Source organism: Fragaria vesca, linkage group LG4, assembly GCF_000184155.1.
Source record: "Fragaria vesca subsp. vesca linkage group LG4, FraVesHawaii_1.0, whole genome shotgun sequence".
NCBI classification, from domain to species: Eukaryota; Viridiplantae; Streptophyta; class Magnoliopsida; order Rosales; family Rosaceae; genus Fragaria; species Fragaria vesca.
This window is the reverse complement of record NC_020494.1, coordinates 21,917,531-21,935,489: the sequence shown is the minus strand read 5'-3', so window position 1 is coordinate 21,935,489 and position 17,959 is coordinate 21,917,531. Positions and strand designations below refer to the sequence as shown.

The following is a 17,959-nucleotide window of genomic DNA, read 5'->3' as shown; positions in this document are numbered from 1 at the left end:
GGGTGTGTGTGCCTTGTAAATGAAAATGTGAATGCCAACAAGGTAATAGATTTACAACCCAAATCCCACTTGGAACCCAAGAAACATAAAGCGAGTGTGAAGATGTGAAGAAAAGCAAAAGGAGGAGAGAATTGAGAGCCTTCCCTTCTTAAAGCTATAAAAAAGAAACCAGAGAACCCTACTCTGACTCCCAAAGAGGAATCTCCTCCTCCTCCTCCTCCATATCTATGTCTTTATCATTTTCTAATGCATATTTCAAACTCAGCAATGTGGGTCTTCACTCCTCAATCGCGTAAGGAAGAAGTTTTCTCTAAAGCTATCACCTTTACCAAATTTTACTACCAAGTAGACTAGTAGAGTCTTATTTATTGTGAACAAAAGAAAAAGCTTTGAGCTTTAGATACTTTCAGGATGTAAAACAGTGAAAGATCTAAACTTTTATGCAGAGAGGAAACTACAGAGTTGAATTGCTCATTTTCATTCAAAATTTCCATACCTTGTTGCAGAGATGAGAGCTCCTATGAAAGACTGGTTATATTTGACCAGTCTCTTTCTTTTCGACTATTGTCAAAACGTTCAAGTCCTTTTGCCTTCACGGTTTTGCATGACACATTGACACTAGGTACTGACTACTGAGCTGTCTGTGTACTGCAGTTGACTGGTCCTAAGCAAAGCTTTAACGCCATAGCTTTTTCACCGTGTACTGTAATTTACCGGAATTGCAAGCTACTCAATAGTCAATGCAGACAGAAGTTAAAATACTTTCATGGTATTTTACTTTTTAGTGTCCGAAAATTTGTGATGTTTCGAGTTTTTCAACAATTCATGTTCTCTTTCGGTTATGAATTTTTACAGTTTGAATATGTTGTTTCTCCTTTATATGATCTTTGGGACCCTAGTGGGTCAGAGGGGTGAGGGGTAAGCTAGAACAATGGCCAAGTTTTAAGAACAAGATGCCAAAGAAAATGCTCCACTTAGTAACTCAAATTCCAAATCAAAATTATGTTTTGATGTGAAACTTGAGCTATTTTCGATTGGAGAAAAGATTGGAATTGTCTTCACTGAGTTGGAAACTTAGGGAGGCTGGCTGGTGTCACTTCATTAATGAACTAGAACTTTCCATTATTCTAACCCTCCTCTCAAGTAATGAACTAAACATCATAAGGCTTTATTCCCTGCCCCCACAAAAGCCACCCAACCTCGCCTTCTTTTTCTCTTTACAAATCCTAAAACATTATGTTAATCGATTAATTAATCAACTTTGTGAAAGAAAAAGAGAACACATGAAGGAAGTAAGAAACTAAAGAGATTACAATTGAGGAGTGTGATTAGTATATCATCAAGATCATATCCTACAAAGGTTATAGGTTGATCATATCCTACTGGTCCACTTGATGAGTGTTATGAGTAAAACCTATGATTATGGTAATCTTCCCACAAAGGTAGACTGATTACCAATATAGTAATGTTCATCTACTAGTTCATTATCAAGACTAATGAAATTTGAATGATGGTATATTTCACTGTAGTTTTATGATTCAAAGTAGTATCTTCACTATCTTATCTTGCATCATCACGTTTTCTTTTTGCCTTCTGTGTCGAAAAATTGTGACTAGACATTTGTAATGGGTCATTCATTGGCCTAAAACGAAACTCCACCCATCTTAATTCAAGATCATCAATACACATCATACATACACCACCCATCCATTTGATAAGCTATCCAACATGTACTTCGCTGACCTGACTAAACTTGCATCAGCACGGCTGGTTCCACTTTCTCATAAGCAATACCGATCAATTTGCAGATGAGGAGGTAAAAGAAACAAGTGCGTGCCCCATCAGAAAAATATTGAACAAGGGTTATGTTTATCCAACACCATAGGTTGTCACTGCCCAATGGATACTCCATTCCAAACTAACCGACTTATCTACCTCTAAACCGAAGAAAAACTCAACATATCTCTCTATGCAGCAACTTCAACCTACATTACTTTTTTTCTTATCAAAAATTAGAGTGCAAAACTGATGGCCTTACTCTGACCCTAAGACTCACTGTATTCGGTCTATATATATCAGGCTGATTTCAGTGAGAAAGCCTATATATATGTTGGTTAATAGTGTGTTTTAACACTCTCACTGAACTCTGTGAGAGACTCACCGAGTATGTTATGTCACTCTGACTTCAGTTACAACCTAAACCCTGAGTATGGTATGTGGAAATTCCATAGTTAAACAGATGTTCTGGTATCTGAAAAGTGAATAGTTTAAAAGATAGTCTGGATATGCCCTACAGTTTATCCTATTATAACACAAGATTGACCAACTCTAAATGCAGATACAGTTTTCAAATATATTCAAATTACTTAATGTGAGAAAAGAATGCACAATCAAATAGCACTATCCCAAATATTCAAGGGTATGACCATATTGGTGTAAAATTCAATATCTAAACACTTCACATGACACAACAAATATCAAATGAACTGCACTAGCAAGAATAGCAGAATAGCTACAGATCAAGTGATATGCTAAAATTAGATTGATTCTTTGATTCAGGCCTTCAAATGCCTCAAAGAAAAGATAATATGCTCCCCTCATAGAAGGCCGAGTATACAAACATACCCATAATGACATACCCCTCTGAGGGAAAGTCATTTCCTATCAAGCAATCAGATGCAGATGTGAAACCATAACCCTCACCGACCCCCACCACGAGTTTGCAACCTCCTCCTCTCCAACTCAAGCTGGAAATAAGAATCAAATATGTTTAGCAGAACGTAACATTATTTTTGTGTGTTCGTCTTTCGAACTTTCCTGGTACTAAATAAGGCAAATATTATCATCCTTCAAGTATCTTACCACTTTCTTCACCCGATCATTGGCAGCAGGAGTTCCTCCACTGACAGACTCCGGAAGATATGGACTGCTCACACGAACCTCATTCATCACAACTATGACAGTCTTGTCCCAGCGTACTGGAAGCCTGAACACCACCACGACAATCAGTCCAGGCAACATAACTTCAACAAACTTACAAATTACAAATTTCACAAGTCACAATCTAGAGCCAACTTCATTGTAAATTACGCCTGGAAAGTTTTGATTTTGCATCCATCAGTGTCTCAAAAGTTCTAAACAGCCAAAAACCCCATAAACTCAAGCTACTTCAAAAATAAAATATAATAGCAACACCTCACTACTAAGTTCAACAAAATCTGCCCTCCACAACCAATTGCTTGCATTTTGCAAGAAAACCAGTGTCGGAGCATGAACCCAACAATGCAGTTTAGTTAACACCAGCAATGAGCAATACATCATATCTCTACCTACAAACTAACTAAACAAGAAAGAGCAGAGCACTCACGTCTTAGACAAGGCATCGAAAATGTTCTGAGCCTGGCCAGTGACACCCACACCAATCCTCTCACAGTCTGCCTCTGCTTGCCTGCAATCAACCACACCAAACACTCCATTACCAATCAATCAAATTTCAAACTAAAACTCCAAATTGGGTAGTTCAAGACTTAAAACTCCAACTGGGTACCAAGTAAATCACCTGATAGCTGACTCCTCTCTGGCTCTGAGACTATTAAGATCAAGGTAACAGTTCTTAATGTCAAGTGGGTCTTCACCTTGACCCAAATAGCTCAACTCCTTGATAAAGTTGGCCTTGAGTAGCCTGATGTTTCGCTTCGGCCCTCCTTTGGAACCCTCTTGTGAATCCCCAAAAGTTAAGGAAGAAATCGATGAAAGATCGCATTTTTAGGTTTTCTAGGGTTAGGGTTAGCAGAGAAATCGAAATTGAAAAGCAATTAGAGAAATTAGAGGAAGGATATGAAGGATGAGGATGTTGGAGGGGCGGTCAAAGGTGATGACCTGGCCCTGGAAGTCGTCGCCCAAGGTGGTCTTGATGGAGACGAAGCACCCAACGGCCAGTTCCTCCGCTGCTGCTGCATTGCTGCCATCCATGGCCTTCTTCTTCTTCTCGTCTTTGCTCAACACAGAGAGCCCTAGTCGTTTTTTGGGTTGATTATGGGCTAAATGGCACCTCTTTCAGTCACCTTTTCTTATGTTTCATTCATGTTCTTGTTGGGCTGGTTTCAAAACCCACTTTAAAAAAAAAATTAATAATAATAATACAAGTCCAGGAGTACAAAAAGCTACTAGGATTACTGGGGTGGTCGAGCCGGTAAGAGTTTTTGTGTGAAATCTCCGGGTTTTGAAACTTAAAAGTAAATATGATTTACTTCGGGCTAGATAATCAAACAAACTAGTAAAGAAGTTTTCACGGTCGAAATTTGTTTGGACACTAGATTCAAAAGATACGTGAAAATACAAGTCGCGAGCTAATGAGTTCTTTTATGAGAATAAAATCTATAACGTACATACGCAAACCAAAACCAAGGTAGGTTAGGAAAACCGAACTGCGAAAATCTCACTTGTATCAGATTCGTTTTGTTTTGTTATACGAAAATGACTACAAGTCTACAACAACCCTTTTTTTTAGAAGAAAATTCATTAATAATCAAAAGAAATTATAACATGTTGGAATTACCGGTTGAGATGCCTATACCACGATACACATTTCTACTAAGATATGTAGTTACCGGTCTGTCACTACAAGTCTACAACAAACCCCATTAAAAGGAAGAGCATGAAAGGCAAATAGAATCAAGAAAAATGAAACAAAGTGTCTTTATCGATGTGGTTGGAGGTGTCATAGAAGACACTTGCGACATGTAAAACGTACCTCAAATGTAACTTCTATTTTCACATCACATGAATCAAACATTCTATTGAACAAGTTGGATCCAAGACCTACATGTATAGTCTCATTTATTTTCTTACAAAATGCAATTTGTCTTTGTTTCTCTGCTCATTCATGTCTCCGATGATACGAATCATATGATCATCGATTCGGTTCCACTTGCTTATCAAAGAAATTAATCACCATGAAACAAAACATCATCATCTATCTCTGTCGCGTCTCATTCGAACTTGTCATTGTGTGACCACCACTGACCACCGTACGCTAAACTATAAGGCGGTGGCACCGCTGCAGAACGTGGACCCGACCCGGTGACCCGCAACACTGATGTGGTGGCTCTTCCAGTCGAGACACGACGACCCATCTCATTCTCGACCACATCGTGAAGCTGGCCACGGACCACTTCCATTCTGGGGCACCATCCTCTTCTCTTCATTACGAGCTTCCTCCCCCGTCGTGTTTAGCATGCATGAACTTATCGATCATGCAAATTAGTTGAACAATATCAATTCTAGTTTTTTATTTGCTTCATAACGTGTATCGGTGCATGCGTATACGTGCACGATTAACAATAATTTATGTTCTGTATATTTTACGCCATACTTAATCAGATATATATGCTGGTTGACTAAACACCCAGCTCGATGTTCATGTGAGACTAAGAGCTAGCATGATTCATTGTCGAGTGCCTAGATTGGATCTGAAATCTGATGAACCCCATGTTACTGTAGTTTCGAGAATCACAGAAACATTCTTTGTTGTTTTTTCTGGGATTCTCCATTATTGGTTTTGGTTTTGGTTTTAGAATCCATTGTTAAATGTTAATCAACAGAAGTACTCGATCTGGAACCCAACCAAACATGTTCTATCGTATTTTTATGAGGGTTAACTAATATAAGGCTAGTGAATTATTACTGTGATAGAAACGGAATTGAATAGTGATGAAGTGCAGTTACTTGCATGTTAATTATGTTACGAGGCAAAGGAAAAACAGCGATGATGAAATTATGGGTCTACGTCTCCACATCATCCAAGTTTGTTCAGATTTTATATGACAGGAAAGATGGTGTGAGAGAATGGTTATAGTACGTGCATACTGCTTCAAATGATGTTTTTGATCAATTAACAACTACATGCCCTCCACTACTCACTGGTTTCTGAAAAATAGTGAAATATATCAATATATTAACAAAATCAAAACACTTGTTTCTCTGTTTTGTGTTCTTCACTTCTGAATTCTGATCTTTTAGTGTTCTTGAAGAATTAACATATGAAAAGTAATGCCCATAAATCCATAATGCCTTAGAAAATTATGCATATTTCTTGTGATGCATCATCCATCTCTTGCCTTTTGTTCTGCTTCACATGATGGCAATGAGTGATGTTTTTGACCTTTATCAAAAGCAAATTTCCTTTTAGTCGGTCATGTGAGAATGTGTGTGTGTTGGCTAAACATTACATCAGACGCATTATGCATACTTGTATGGAGGCCACCAACAGTTGCTATTTTGTTGCATTTATGGGTTTTGAAACTACAACTTTAGCAAGATGTGATTTGGTAACCGACTCTAATTTGTTACGTATACATTCACGTATTAGTCATATGTCCTTCATGACAAGATTAACGTTACAAAAGTTACTATTATTTTTAGAAGCAAACTATCTCAAACAGTGTTTAAATCTTTTACCAAACTCATGTTTAATTGGTTACGGAGGAACTATACCTTTTAGGGCAGATTGAGGTTAATAGGCTAATACAAAACGTAGCTAAATAACTTCATCTTTGTGTTTGATCTAAAACATATTTAATGTTAGGTGGCTACACCCATGTCAAAGAGGACAAAAGGAAAAGGAGCCATGAGTTAATAATCGTATTCCTCCATGAAAAGCCCCTCCATGAAAAGCCATCACAAAAGAGAGAAATAATTGAAGAAAAAAATAGTAAATAAGAATGGAGGAGGAGGAGGAGGAGAAGAGCAGTACTAGCTAATAGTAGTACCACATGTTGCAACAGGCGTGAAGACAACAACAATCACCACACCAAATGCCAATGGCATATCAAAACATGGACATAGTTGTTGGCCGAACAGAGAGATTCTTGGATTCTTTTGACTGAATCATATGCATACCTGCTCCTTTCTCTCTTTCTTCTCTAATCTTTACCCCAAACTCAACAAAACAACTGTGTTTATCCTCTCAGCCTTTCCTTCATCATTCTCAGCTTGAAACCATACCAGAAAACCAAACACAGCTAGCAGCTTTGAAATAGTGAAAATGGGTAGTCCATTCAAAGACCATCAAATTCACTCTCCTTCTTATACTCGCTCTTTCATCAAGAAAATCTTACCTTATTTCATCTATGTCATACTTCCCATTGCTGTATTCCGCCTCTACCTTTACTCCCCCACTCTCCCTCAATCCTCCACACTCCATAACCACCTCCCTCAACCCTCCACAGTTCATCACCTCCCTCACTCCACCACCCCCATTTCCATAACCACTACAACACCATCATCATCTTCTTCATCTAAACATGGTAAAGCATTTTTCTTTGTTTTGGTTAATTACTCAATTGGGGTTGTTATGGTTTTTGGAAATTTTAGTTATTTTTTGTATATAGTTAACAAGTTGTTGCCTTTGCATGTTGTTGTTGTTTTGTGCAGAACAAGAACAGAAAAAACCAGAAGCTAAAGAACCTCAATGTGACTACACAGATGGAGACTGGCTCCCTGACAAAATGGGTCCTTTGTACAATGGCACAACCTGTGGCACAATCAAGAAAGGCCAGAACTGCATCACCCATGGGAGACCAGATTTGGGTTATCTCTACTGGAAATGGAAACCCAAGCAGTGCCATTTACCAAGGTTTGAACCCAACACTTTTCTCAACCTCCTTAGAAACAAGCACATAGCCTTTGTTGGTGACTCCATGGCCAGGAACCAATTGGAGTCCCTTCTTTGCATGCTAGCCACTGCCTCTCATCCCAAGCTTGTTTACACTGATGGTGAGGAAAACAAGTTTAGGAGGTGGAACTTTGCTTCTCACAATGTAAATGTGTCAGTTTATTGGTCACCTTTTCTTGTTAGAGGTGTTGAGAAATCAAAAACAGGGCCTGATCACAATCAATTGTATTTGGATCAAGTTGATGAGAGGTGGGCAGCTGATATGGGTAAGATGGACATGGTTGTGTTATCAGTGGGGCATTGGTTCTTGCATCCTGCAGTGTATTTTGAGGGTGGTTCAGCTCTAGGATGTCATTTCTGTCCTGGTTTGAATCACACTGAGATTGGGTTCTATGATGTTCTGAGAAAGGCCATAAAGACTACCCTGAAGACCATAACAGAAAGGAGAGGGTCTAGTGAGAATGGGATTAATGTGATTGTGACTACATTTTCACCTGCTCATTTTGAAGGTGAGTGGGACAAGGCTGGGGCTTGTCCCAAGATCAAACCTTACAATAAGGGAGAGAAAAATCTTGAAGGAATGGATGCTGATATGAGGCAAGTTGAGGTGGAAGAAGTGGAAGCTGCTAAGGTGAATGGTAAAGGGGTTTTAGGGTTTAAGGTTGAAGAATTGGATGTGACCTATTTGTCATTGATGAGGCCAGATGGGCACCCGGGGCCTTATATGCACCCATTTCCATTTGCTGATGGGGTTAAAGAGAGGGTGCAAAATGATTGTGTACATTGGTGTTTGCCTGGAGCTATTGACACATGGAATGAAATAATGCTGGAGATCATGAAGAAATGGAATCAAGGTTGAGTAGAGAGGCATGTTAGTTATTACATGACCAGATTGGTTGGTTTTGCTTCTCTTTAATGTTGCTCTAGATTTGGGGTGGTGGTGGTTGATCTGGTACAAAGCCAAAAGATGAGGTAGGCAAATCTGAACTGGCTGGTTTTGTTTGGGCTCTTCCTGTAAGGCTGTAACTGAAGGATACAAGAAGATTGAGAATTTGGCGCAGAAACATTGAGATAGATTTAAATTGAGGGTGCCTTTGTAATCATTATACTTGGAAGGTAGTTTCCATGGATGTTGGTCTGTAAGAAATGTACAAATGAATTCAATTGCAAGAGGTGGTATAGAATCGTTACAGATCATTGGCAGTTTCTCTGTGTTTTGTTTCTGACTTTATAGCTTTGACACGTTTTTACAAATTTCTGGCCTTTTCAAAACTTAATGTTCTTTTGAGGGATTTGTATGAATGTGAATTCATATCCTTTTATCTTGTTCTTCCTCACACTTTGAATATTTTTGTTTTTGAGAGTCACACTCAAGGAGTCAAGGGAGATGGAAACTGAAGAAATGAAGTATCTTCCATCCTCAGATTTTCATGCATGCTGTGAAGCTTCTCCAAACAAATTAAGGTTATTATGTCATGAACCTATTACCTAACAACAAATAGCTCATGTCTTTTAGTCTAATGACCTAAGCCTCCTCTCTAATAACAGAATGTTTTAATTGCAACTCAAGAATGATTTGTTGTTGTGAATGAAGAAAATAATTTTGAAATCACACTTGGTCTTCCCCTCCTACAAGATAACAAAATCTTACGAAATTTAGCATGACCTGATTTGGGGTATTGACAAGTTGAAGAGAAAGTACACATTCTCTTCTCAAAAAACACAACTCATTCTCACTCTCATTTTCTACAAATTCAATTCAAGATTGTTGATTCGTACAAGTTTTCTACAAATTATCTCCATTCTCGTTTTTGACATAATTAGTTTTTCTAGTAACGCACATTTTACTCCTGAACATTCCTACAAGTAATCTCTATTCTCGTATTTTGTCTACTGACGCACATTCAACTCCTAAACATAATACACATTCAACTCCTAAACATAATGGACTTTCAATTTATCATTGCACAAGTCTTAGCATCTTACAAACCAATAGAGACGACAGAAGACCTCATTACAAACATTATCATCTCGAAAATGAAAGTGTCACACACTCACACCCTGATTATATTTTCCGGAGAACAGAAACGAAGACAAGTGTCAATAAAATATAGAGCAATTTGACCAAAAACGAAAGAAGCAAAGTATGATGTAAGATGTTCTCATCTCCTACTCTCTACTAGTCTACTAACTCCACATCCACACTGATCACGTCTGTTTAGACTTCTATGGCTGCAACAGCTTCACTCTCTCTCTCTTTGGATCCACACCGCCATCTCTTCTCCACTCCCCACTTCACTCCCTCCTCAACCTCACTTCTCATCCCCAAACACCCTTCTAGACTCTTCCACAACTCCAAATCTTACACTCTCAAATCCTCCTCCTCTTCTTCTTCTACTACTCCAAGCTCTTCATTTCTCGAAGCCCCACTAAGAACAGGCAGGTTCCTCAGCAATGAAGACCTCGAGAAGCTCAAGTCTCTTGAGAATTTCAGCTACTATCAGGAGCTTGAATCCGGGTCGATGTGGGTTCGGGTCATGAGGTCAGAGGAGTTGGACATCACAGTTGGGCTTTTAGCTGAGTCTTTTGCTGAGTCAATGCTTATGCCTTCTGGGTATGTGGCTCTGTTGGGTTTCTTGGTCAAACAGTACTTGATGGAGAGAAGAGAGCTCATGCCCCACACTGCTACGCTTATTGGGTTTTACAGAAGCAACAAAGATGAAGGTAAAGATGAGAGCTTTGAGGTTAAAGGTGAGAGCTTTGAGGGTAAAGGTGAGCGCTTTGAGGAGAAAGATGGAGGGTTTGGAGGAGAAGATGAAGGTGGAGTTTTGGCGGGAACTGTGGAGGTTTGCTTTGACAAAATGGGTGCCAATGCTTCTACTCCGACGCCAACTCCGCCCAAGAATTCGCCTTATATAAGCAACATGGCAGTGAGGAAGCCGCTTCGGAGGTTTGTGTTTTTCAGATTTTGTGATGAGGCTTTTGTTACTTGAATAGCATTTTGTGATTGGGAATGTGTGACTATTTCTTTTGCTTTCATTGATATTGTGATTTGATTTATGGATATGTTAGGCATTGGTGTAATTGGAAAAATTTGAATGCTTGTGTGGTTTCTGAATCTGTCTGGTTGTATTGGTATGATGGTATTAAGCATTAGAATGGTATGATAAAAACTAGTTATGTATTGTTCAGTAATTTGCATTCTAAACCATAAGCGGTAGAGCATTTGAGTTGAGTTGTAGGTGAAGTTGAGTTAAGGAGGCTCACTAGCTAAATATTCAAATAAATTTAAGCCGGGGCTGAGGTTGGCTGGACCATAATTGGATGCCTTCATGTTTCACCTCTATTATTTTATGAATTAGGATCATCAGAAAAAAAAAACTTCTCGGTATAGTACTAGAATCGTAAGAAAAAGCTGAAGTTCACAATTTGTGACTGAGTCTGGATTGGAGATGTCTGATATTGTGAATTTCAGGAGGGGAATTGGCTGGCATCTTTTGAAGGCAAGTGAGGAACTGATTTCTCAGATGAGTTCTTCAAGAGAGGCGTACTTGCATTGCAGAATGATCGATACAGCTCCATTCAACATGTATACAAAAGCAGGTTACAACATTGTAAAGACAGATAGCATTCTGATTCTACTGACATTGCAGAGGCGTAAACACTTAATGTACAAGAAACTTCCAGTCTTGACCAGCTTTTCAGAATCAGAAACTTTGTGTTCTGAAGACAATGAAAATCATTATTGAATATGTGAAGTACGTGATGTGTGTTTTTTAGGTAAATGCCTGAGTACCACATTACTCGTCCGATTACCTTGTATACATCTCTCCCTCCCTCTCACATGTCTTGACCTCTCAGTTGTGTTTATTGAAGATTTTATATAAGATGTGCTCATAACTAGCTACGTATTGAAATCTAGTCCGATCGCATGTTTCTAAGTCCATTAATTGGTTATTTTGTCCAGGATAATTGGTCAGAGGTCTTTGAGGGTGAAGATTATTCAGCTGATTGAAGTTTGGCTAGAGGCTGATTGACCCTATGTTCCAGCAAGTCGTGCTTTCCTTTGTGTTCACGTATGGTAGAGAATTGTTTTGTTGCAGGTAATCTTATCAGGCATTTTCCGTTTTATTTACGTGCTCTGTAGTCCTGATACTATTGCGAACATACATTTTGACTATTCCAGTCCTATTTTGATACATGTGATTCAGATATTATACATATTTTAATATCAGACTTGTTGTCCTGATACAAACTCTAGTTTGAAACTTTGAATTGCGTAGATTTAAATCAACTATGTGCTCTAACTTGTTACATCTGTAATTGGTCAAAAGATATCTTTAAAAGCTGAATAATTGTACTCTCCCTAGAGTTCTCAATTTGTTGCCTCAAAGAATTCCTACCTTCCTCGCTTCTGTTTTCTAGCTTTGGTGCCAGAGGCTTGAAGTTCCATCAATTTGTGTCCTCACTGTAATAGTGATAGGCTTTTTGGCTTGAAATAGTTATATAGACCCTGCTTGGCTTTATGAAACTCAACAAGAGAACCTGTATATAGAAAACTAATAAATAATTGTGTTCTTAACAGTTTTTAACTTTTAAAGAGAAAGGTTACAAAATCATTCTAGAAAACAATCATACAACAAAATGATTTTCCTTTCTTACATCATTTATTAAGTGTTCACTTATTTGATCTCTTGATCTTGTACAAGAAAATCAAGTTCAGTGTAATCTTATTTTCTGTCTGATATATTCACTGCATTATAACACTTATGATTCCTTATCAAACGCTCTGGAGTATTGTTTTTAGGATCATAGGTCGACAAGTTTTGAAGATTCAAGAGCCATTTTAGTAGAAGAAGTAAAAGATCTCCATTATGTCTGTCCAGTCTCCACCCTGCAATTAGTACGTGTGTTCTTTAGCTGGCCACTCATAAGCCTTTGGCATTTGTAATGATAATCAACTGCAGTTCTTGTACACATTCAGCCATGGAGGGTCTTTCACTGCTGTCAGGACGCACACATCGTGATGCCAGGTTTGCAAACATAACTATAGATTCCATGGTGTATGAACTTCGACCCAGCTCAGGATCTATGACCTTACGCAGCTTCTTCCGATCATTTAATATGTGCCTTACCTGAGTCATATGAACTACGGTCATATTTCATTGCGAGTGCCACTTAACTAGTGCAAACTAAGAATGGGAAAATTTTCCTACCTGCAATACAAGATTTTGATCATTTGGTCCTTGGTTTAGGTCCAGGGCTTGACGTCCAGTCAGAAGTTCAAGAAGAACCACTCCAAATGCATAAACATCACTTTGTAAAGTGAGTTTTCCTGTCTATTGCCAAATGCGCTTCTTGTCATACAAGTGTAAAGAGAAAGATGAAAATGTTATACAGATATTTCATTTTATCATGTGCTGTTTGAGTTAAGATGATAGAAAGCATTCCATCACCTCTCACAAGATATAGGAATATTACATTATTTAGTTGGTAACTTGGTCATACTTATAATGTTTGATTGGATTACTTGAACCTGTGATCTTAAGTGCAACTATGTTTGATGGTGAAGCATTACCTACTACAAGAAAAATAAGTGGTTGATTTTACGTACCGATGTATACTCGGGATCAAAATAGCCGAATGTACCAAGTACTCTGGCAGTCACGTACATTTCCTTTCCCTCTGGCATAAATTTGGCAAGCCCAAAATCAGATATCTGCAGAAAAGTTACCAACATTTCAGCTGTATCCGTTTGTCCAAGTTTATAACAAAGCAAAAGGCAACATCAAGCTAAGTTTCAGTTTTCATACCTTTGCTTCAAAGTTGGCATCTAAAAGAATGTTGGTGGATTTGAAATCTCTGTGAACAATAGGAGTTCCAACGGCAGAACTGGAATGTAGATATGCTAAGCCCCTTGCTGATCCAAGTGCCACTCTGAGCCTTTGAGACCAACCCATTTTGTGTTTCTCTTTGATTCCTATGAGACAATACATAATTCTGATGGTTAGAAAACTGATTGGGTTAGAAGTATGCATATTTGAGTTGAGAATTACCATTTAAATGATCTTGCAGGTTCCCTTTCTGCAGATATTCATACACTAAAAACCGGTGCTTGCCATCAGCACAATAACCTATCAGAGAAACCAGATTTGGGTGATCAAGTCTGCTCAAGATGTCTACTTCTACCCGAAATTCTCGTTCTCCGTCTGCTGCTTTTAAGGGAGGCAGCTCCATCTTTTTTATTGCTACAACCTTCAAATTTCCAGACAGATATCAGTATGTGCTGAAAAACTGGACTGTACTCTTTACCATTCTATTAGAGATTAACATACCTCTCCTGAGCGCAAAGTTCCTCTGTATACACGGCCAAATCCTCCTTTCCCCAGAAAGTTCTTGTCACTGAATGAAGATGTTGCCTCTTCCATTTCTTTGAGTGTAAACACTGATGAGCCATGATGGTGCCTTTTCTTCTGTTGAGGTGTTTGATCATCGAGTTGCCAGAACTCCACCGGCTTATATGCCCCTGAAAGAGAGTAGGTAAATTAGCATTCAAAGTTGGTGAGGACCCTGAAAAACAAATTTGCAGAGAGGAAGAGGAGAAGAAAGAATGGAAGAACATACAAGGGCCTGTATGGTCATAAGATTTGGACCTTCTGCGCTTGTTCCATGCTGAGACTAAACCGAAAGGCATTACGGTTTAATCCCTTAAATTTGATCTAATATCTCTCTTTTTAGAATTTGAAATGACTGATTGTGGTATGTGAAGCAGACATAACGTGATGGAGAGAAAGTTGGTTCTGTGATACTTGTCTCACAGATCAATGTGCAAGGTCGACTACTTTCATGAAAGGTGATGCTCGCACCAAAAAATACCTACAAAGAAAAAGAGTATATCGAGCTGAAACTGAGATATGCGAGACTGGAAGGTAATGGGAATTGCGAAATGGAGTACGTAGAGAGCAACTGAAGTTTGGATTATTAGGAGAGAGTACTCAACATAACATCTTCTTCAACAACCTAATACAGTAACAGTAGAGGTTCTGAGAGAGAGAGAAAGAGAAAGAGGTTGTGCTTGAAGAAAAAGAAAGAGAAGAGGAAAAGGAAAAGTTGGTATTGCTTGCTTAACATTTTGGATGGGGGAAGTTGCTTGATAACGAAAGAGAAGCTGCTGCTACATCTCTCTTTCTTCTCACTTCTTGTTTACATTTTCAGAATTGCTCAAGAAAAAAAAAATGGAGGAGTAGCCGTTGAGATGGTGCTTTCATTTGTTGTTTGTGTAATAATTTTTTTTGGTTACTAATTTTTGTTTCTTGCCATTCCTGCAGTCCACGTACTGAAATGGACACCGCAATGAGAAGGGTTAATAGTATATTGCATTATATGGGACCCTAACTTGATATATTCCAATCTTCCATTTTGAAGTTAAGTCCTATCATTTTGAATTTGAAGTTTCTAAAAGGCATGCATCACATACCGATTGGATTCTAAAGGGCTCTCCAGAATCACAAAACTGCTTGTGTGCCAGCGATTCATTCTAGTGTACGAGAAGGAAGGCACTGTACTACTCTCGTTCTTTTCTTCGATGAATAATAAAACAACTACAAGCTAAAATCATACTTACAGCTATAAGACCAAGAGTCAAAACGAAAGGCATTTTCTTCGATATTTTTACGTTTTCTCTCGTACTCTTCTATTGTTATGGGTGTTCCCACAACATCTAGAATTACTTAAAAAATCATGATTTAGATGTGAAAATTTAGATGTAAAACTAAAAGAACTAAAATTATGACAAAGAACAAGTTAAAGATCCTTAATAAATAGCACTTGTCATGGCGGATATTAAATTGAGTTAACCTAATATGAACGAAGACAATCAAACACAAAACCTATATTTGGTAACTTTAATTAAGCACACATTAAGAGTTCTCTTCTCCATCGACTGTATTTAGCAAATTGAGAAGATCATATCAGTGTTTTCCAGTTCATAATGGCTGTCCATTATGGAGCAACTAGTTCTGGTACCTCACACACTTCAAACTAGCTATTACACTATTACTTCCTCCCTTCATTTTCCCAGATTCCAACTTAATTAGCTCAAAGTTAATTTCTTTTACTTTTACGATATGAATACCAGAGGTACTTGAAAACGATTAGTGTGGATGTGAACTCGGGAGAACAAGATATACATAGCTAGAGACAAAGCACGTAGCACATAGTGTAGAATTCAAGTGATTGGGCCCTCGGTCTCGACTCCTGTTGCAGGCGGTGGATCATGCATGCATGTGATGTATCAATGATCTGGTGGTGAATTTCTTATGGAGGCTCTTAATATGGGTAGTTGAACTTACTCCTACTCCATTTAAGCCATCCCCACAGCCCTAATATATACATGCCCCTACCTCACTTCCACTCAGGCAACTCACTATCCATCGCTGCATTCCCTTATCAATGGCGCCTTCAGATGTTGGAAAGCTTCATGTGGAAGTCGAAGTGAAATCTCCGGCGGACAAGTTCTGGGTAAGCATCAGGGACTCGACCGAAGTCTTCCCCAAGGCTTTCCCTCATGACTACAAGAGCATCGATGTCCTTGAAGGCGATGGCAAGGCTGTTGGATCCGTTCGCCTCATAACATACTCTGAAGGTAAAACTAACATTAATTGTCATATATAGCGTTTTACATGTTTTACGTACTAAATTACATAGGTGATCGATAAGGCATATATGCATGTGTAGGTTCTCCGATTGTGAAGGTGTCGAAGGAGACGATCGACATGGTGGATGAAACAAACAAGGCGGTGGCGTACCAGGTGATCGACGGTGATCTGCTCAAGTACTACAAGAGCTTCAAGTGCATCCTGACTGTGATTCCCAAGGGAGCTGAGGGAGAGGGGAGCTTGGTCAAGTGGTCGTGTGAGTATGAGAAAGCTCACGAGCAGGTTCCTGAGCCAAGCATCATTAAGGACTTTGCTGTCAAGAACTTCAAAGAGCTCGATGACTATGTCCTCGCTCATTGATCACTTAGAATTTGCTTCAACATATATTACTGGTCAAATGGCCAAATTAAGCTTTGAAGATTGGAGTACTTTTCCTACTTATGAGTAGCCCTTATATAAATTTGGGCAAAATAAATAAAGTGACGAGCTAGCTGAAGTCTTATTATGTATGCCACCTTGAACTAAATTAAAGCATCTAAAGTAAGGGTATCTAACAACAAAAGTCTCTCAAATACAAAAGAAGGAAAGGAGCATAAATATAGATTTAAGATCACCTTCTCTTCGACGATGATCAAACATTGGACATATATTCATCCAATGTCAAACCTAGACCTAGATATTATGATCTAATAGCTAGTGACGTAGGTCTCATCATAAATTTTTAATGATCATGTATATGTTGCGCCGATGTTTCTCTCGTTTCTGTAAGTAACTCTGAGGGTTAAAATTTAGATTACATCTCCAACTAACTATATACCGATGTTTCATTTCCAAAACTGACTCGGAGCAACTGAGTAAGGGTTAAGATTTGGATCACATCTCCAACATTAAGATTGTAGACCTACTTACTAGACGTCACACCCGGAGATCCAAAATTCAAATTCTATCATTACTAGCTATGAGCTACCGATCTTTAGCACAAGAAAACAAATGTACCATATGTTCATAATCCACAATCACATCTTATATCAAATAAATAATTTGTTGTCCGACTCTTACCTACCGAGCCAGATCACAATTATTGGCAACTATGTGTAAGTACAAATATTGATAAATGTTCATATAAAAGAAAACAAATATTGATAAATACAAGGGTGTTTTAGGATATTCTCTATGTGTGCCTTGGCCTTATGTCAATAGGATATGTAGTTAGACTAGATCTATGTATTCATATCCTTACCATATTGGTATTGTGTAATTCCCTATATAAAGTGCTCCTATCAATGAATAAGATGATGATTCTCTTGCTATCTCTTTGTCTCTACCATTAATCCTTCATCACGTTATCATGCACTTTGTTCTAACCCTAGAGCCAATAGCCCACCATTTTTTTCTAAACCCTAAAAACCAAAACCCTAATATCGGGCAGCCTTGTTTTTCCCGATTTCCGACCAAAATTCCGACTGTCCTCCACCGGAATTTTATATCCCCAGAAAGCTCTCTCCGTCCCGGATCCAACGCCGCCGGTCTCACCCTGAGAACCGGCCGGAAAGTCTCCGAACCGGCCGCCGGAAGATTCCAGACCGCCGCCGCTACCGACCACCGGTTCACCACGTTCCCTTGCTCC

The 17,959-nt window shown here is 38.7% G+C and overlaps 5 protein-coding genes across 5 annotated transcripts; 3 read left to right on the top strand and 2 right to left on the bottom strand.

Annotated features, from left to right (window-relative positions):
• Positions 1-2,348: 2,348 nt before the first annotated feature.
• Positions 2,349-4,047, bottom strand: LOC101291520. Its single transcript, XM_004297611.1, has 5 exons — positions 3,840-4,047; positions 3,560-3,719; positions 3,368-3,448; positions 2,863-2,986; positions 2,349-2,747 (listed from the first exon to the last, which is right to left on the bottom strand). The coding sequence occupies exons 1-5, from the start codon at positions 3,970-3,972 to the stop codon at positions 2,700-2,702; spliced, it is 546 nt and encodes a 181-aa protein (XP_004297659.1). The 5' UTR covers positions 3,973-4,047; the 3' UTR covers positions 2,349-2,699.
• A 2,747-nt stretch (positions 4,048-6,794) lies between these two features.
• On the top strand, positions 6,795-8,877 carry LOC101291234. Its single transcript, XM_004297610.1, has 2 exons — positions 6,795-7,307; positions 7,435-8,877. The coding sequence occupies exons 1-2, from the start codon at positions 7,046-7,048 to the stop codon at positions 8,532-8,534; spliced, it is 1,362 nt and encodes a 453-aa protein (XP_004297658.1). The 5' UTR covers positions 6,795-7,045; the 3' UTR covers positions 8,535-8,877.
• Positions 8,878-9,849: 972 nt separating this feature from the next.
• On the top strand, positions 9,850-11,814 carry LOC101290948. The gene is made up of 3 exons (XM_004297609.1): positions 9,850-10,625; positions 11,151-11,455; positions 11,643-11,814. The coding sequence occupies exons 1-2, from the start codon at positions 9,904-9,906 to the stop codon at positions 11,422-11,424; spliced, it is 996 nt and encodes a 331-aa protein (XP_004297657.1). The 5' UTR covers positions 9,850-9,903; the 3' UTR covers positions 11,425-11,455; positions 11,643-11,814.
• Positions 11,815-12,122: 308 nt separating this feature from the next.
• Positions 12,123-14,752, bottom strand: LOC101315428 (serine/threonine-protein kinase PBS1-like). The gene is made up of 7 exons (XM_004297608.1): positions 14,300-14,752; positions 14,011-14,201; positions 13,732-13,930; positions 13,489-13,655; positions 13,290-13,394; positions 12,892-13,014; positions 12,123-12,810 (listed from the first exon to the last, which is right to left on the bottom strand). Exons 1-7 carry the CDS (start codon positions 14,367-14,369, stop codon positions 12,604-12,606), a joined length of 1,062 nt encoding a protein of 353 aa, XP_004297656.1. The 5' UTR covers positions 14,370-14,752; the 3' UTR covers positions 12,123-12,603.
• Positions 14,753-16,083: 1,331 nt separating this feature from the next.
• Positions 16,084-16,926, top strand: LOC101315140 (MLP-like protein 423-like). The gene is made up of 2 exons (XM_004297607.1): positions 16,084-16,319; positions 16,412-16,926. Exons 1-2 carry the CDS (start codon positions 16,127-16,129, stop codon positions 16,690-16,692), a joined length of 474 nt encoding a protein of 157 aa, XP_004297655.1. The 5' UTR covers positions 16,084-16,126; the 3' UTR covers positions 16,693-16,926.
• The last annotated feature ends 1,033 nt before the right edge of the window (positions 16,927-17,959 follow it).

Coding starts and splice junctions, on each gene's coding strand:
- LOC101291520 (XM_004297611.1), bottom strand. CDS start 3,972: ATGGATGGCAGCAATGCAGCAGCAGCGGAGGAACTGGCCGTTGGGTGC. Junction 3,449..3,559: donor AGAGAGGAGTCAGCTATCAG/GTGATTTACTTG, acceptor GGTTGATTGCAG/GCAAGCAGAGGCAGACTGTG. Junction 2,748..2,862: donor ATGATCGGGTGAAGAAAGTG/GTAAGATACTTG, acceptor TCTTATTTCCAG/CTTGAGTTGGAGAGGAGGAG.
- LOC101291234 (XM_004297610.1), top strand. CDS start 7,046: ATGGGTAGTCCATTCAAAGACCATCAAATTCACTCTCCTTCTTATACT. Junction 7,308..7,434: donor ATCTTCTTCATCTAAACATG/GTAAAGCATTTT, acceptor TGTTTTGTGCAG/AACAAGAACAGAAAAAACCA.
- LOC101290948 (XM_004297609.1), top strand. CDS start 9,904: ATGGCTGCAACAGCTTCACTCTCTCTCTCTTTGGATCCACACCGCCAT. Junction 10,626..11,150: donor GTGAGGAAGCCGCTTCGGAG/GTTTGTGTTTTT, acceptor TGTGAATTTCAG/GAGGGGAATTGGCTGGCATC.
- LOC101315428 (XM_004297608.1), bottom strand. CDS start 14,369: ATGCCTTTCGGTTTAGTCTCAGCATGGAACAAGCGCAGAAGGTCCAAA. Junction 14,202..14,299: donor TTATGACCATACAGGCCCTT/GTATGTTCTTCC, acceptor ACTCTCTTTCAG/GGGCATATAAGCCGGTGGAG. Junction 13,931..14,010: donor GAACTTTGCGCTCAGGAGAG/GTATGTTAATCT, acceptor GGAAATTTGAAG/GTTGTAGCAATAAAAAAGAT.
- LOC101315140 (XM_004297607.1), top strand. CDS start 16,127: ATGGCGCCTTCAGATGTTGGAAAGCTTCATGTGGAAGTCGAAGTGAAA. Junction 16,320..16,411: donor CCTCATAACATACTCTGAAG/GTAAAACTAACA, acceptor ATGCATGTGTAG/GTTCTCCGATTGTGAAGGTG.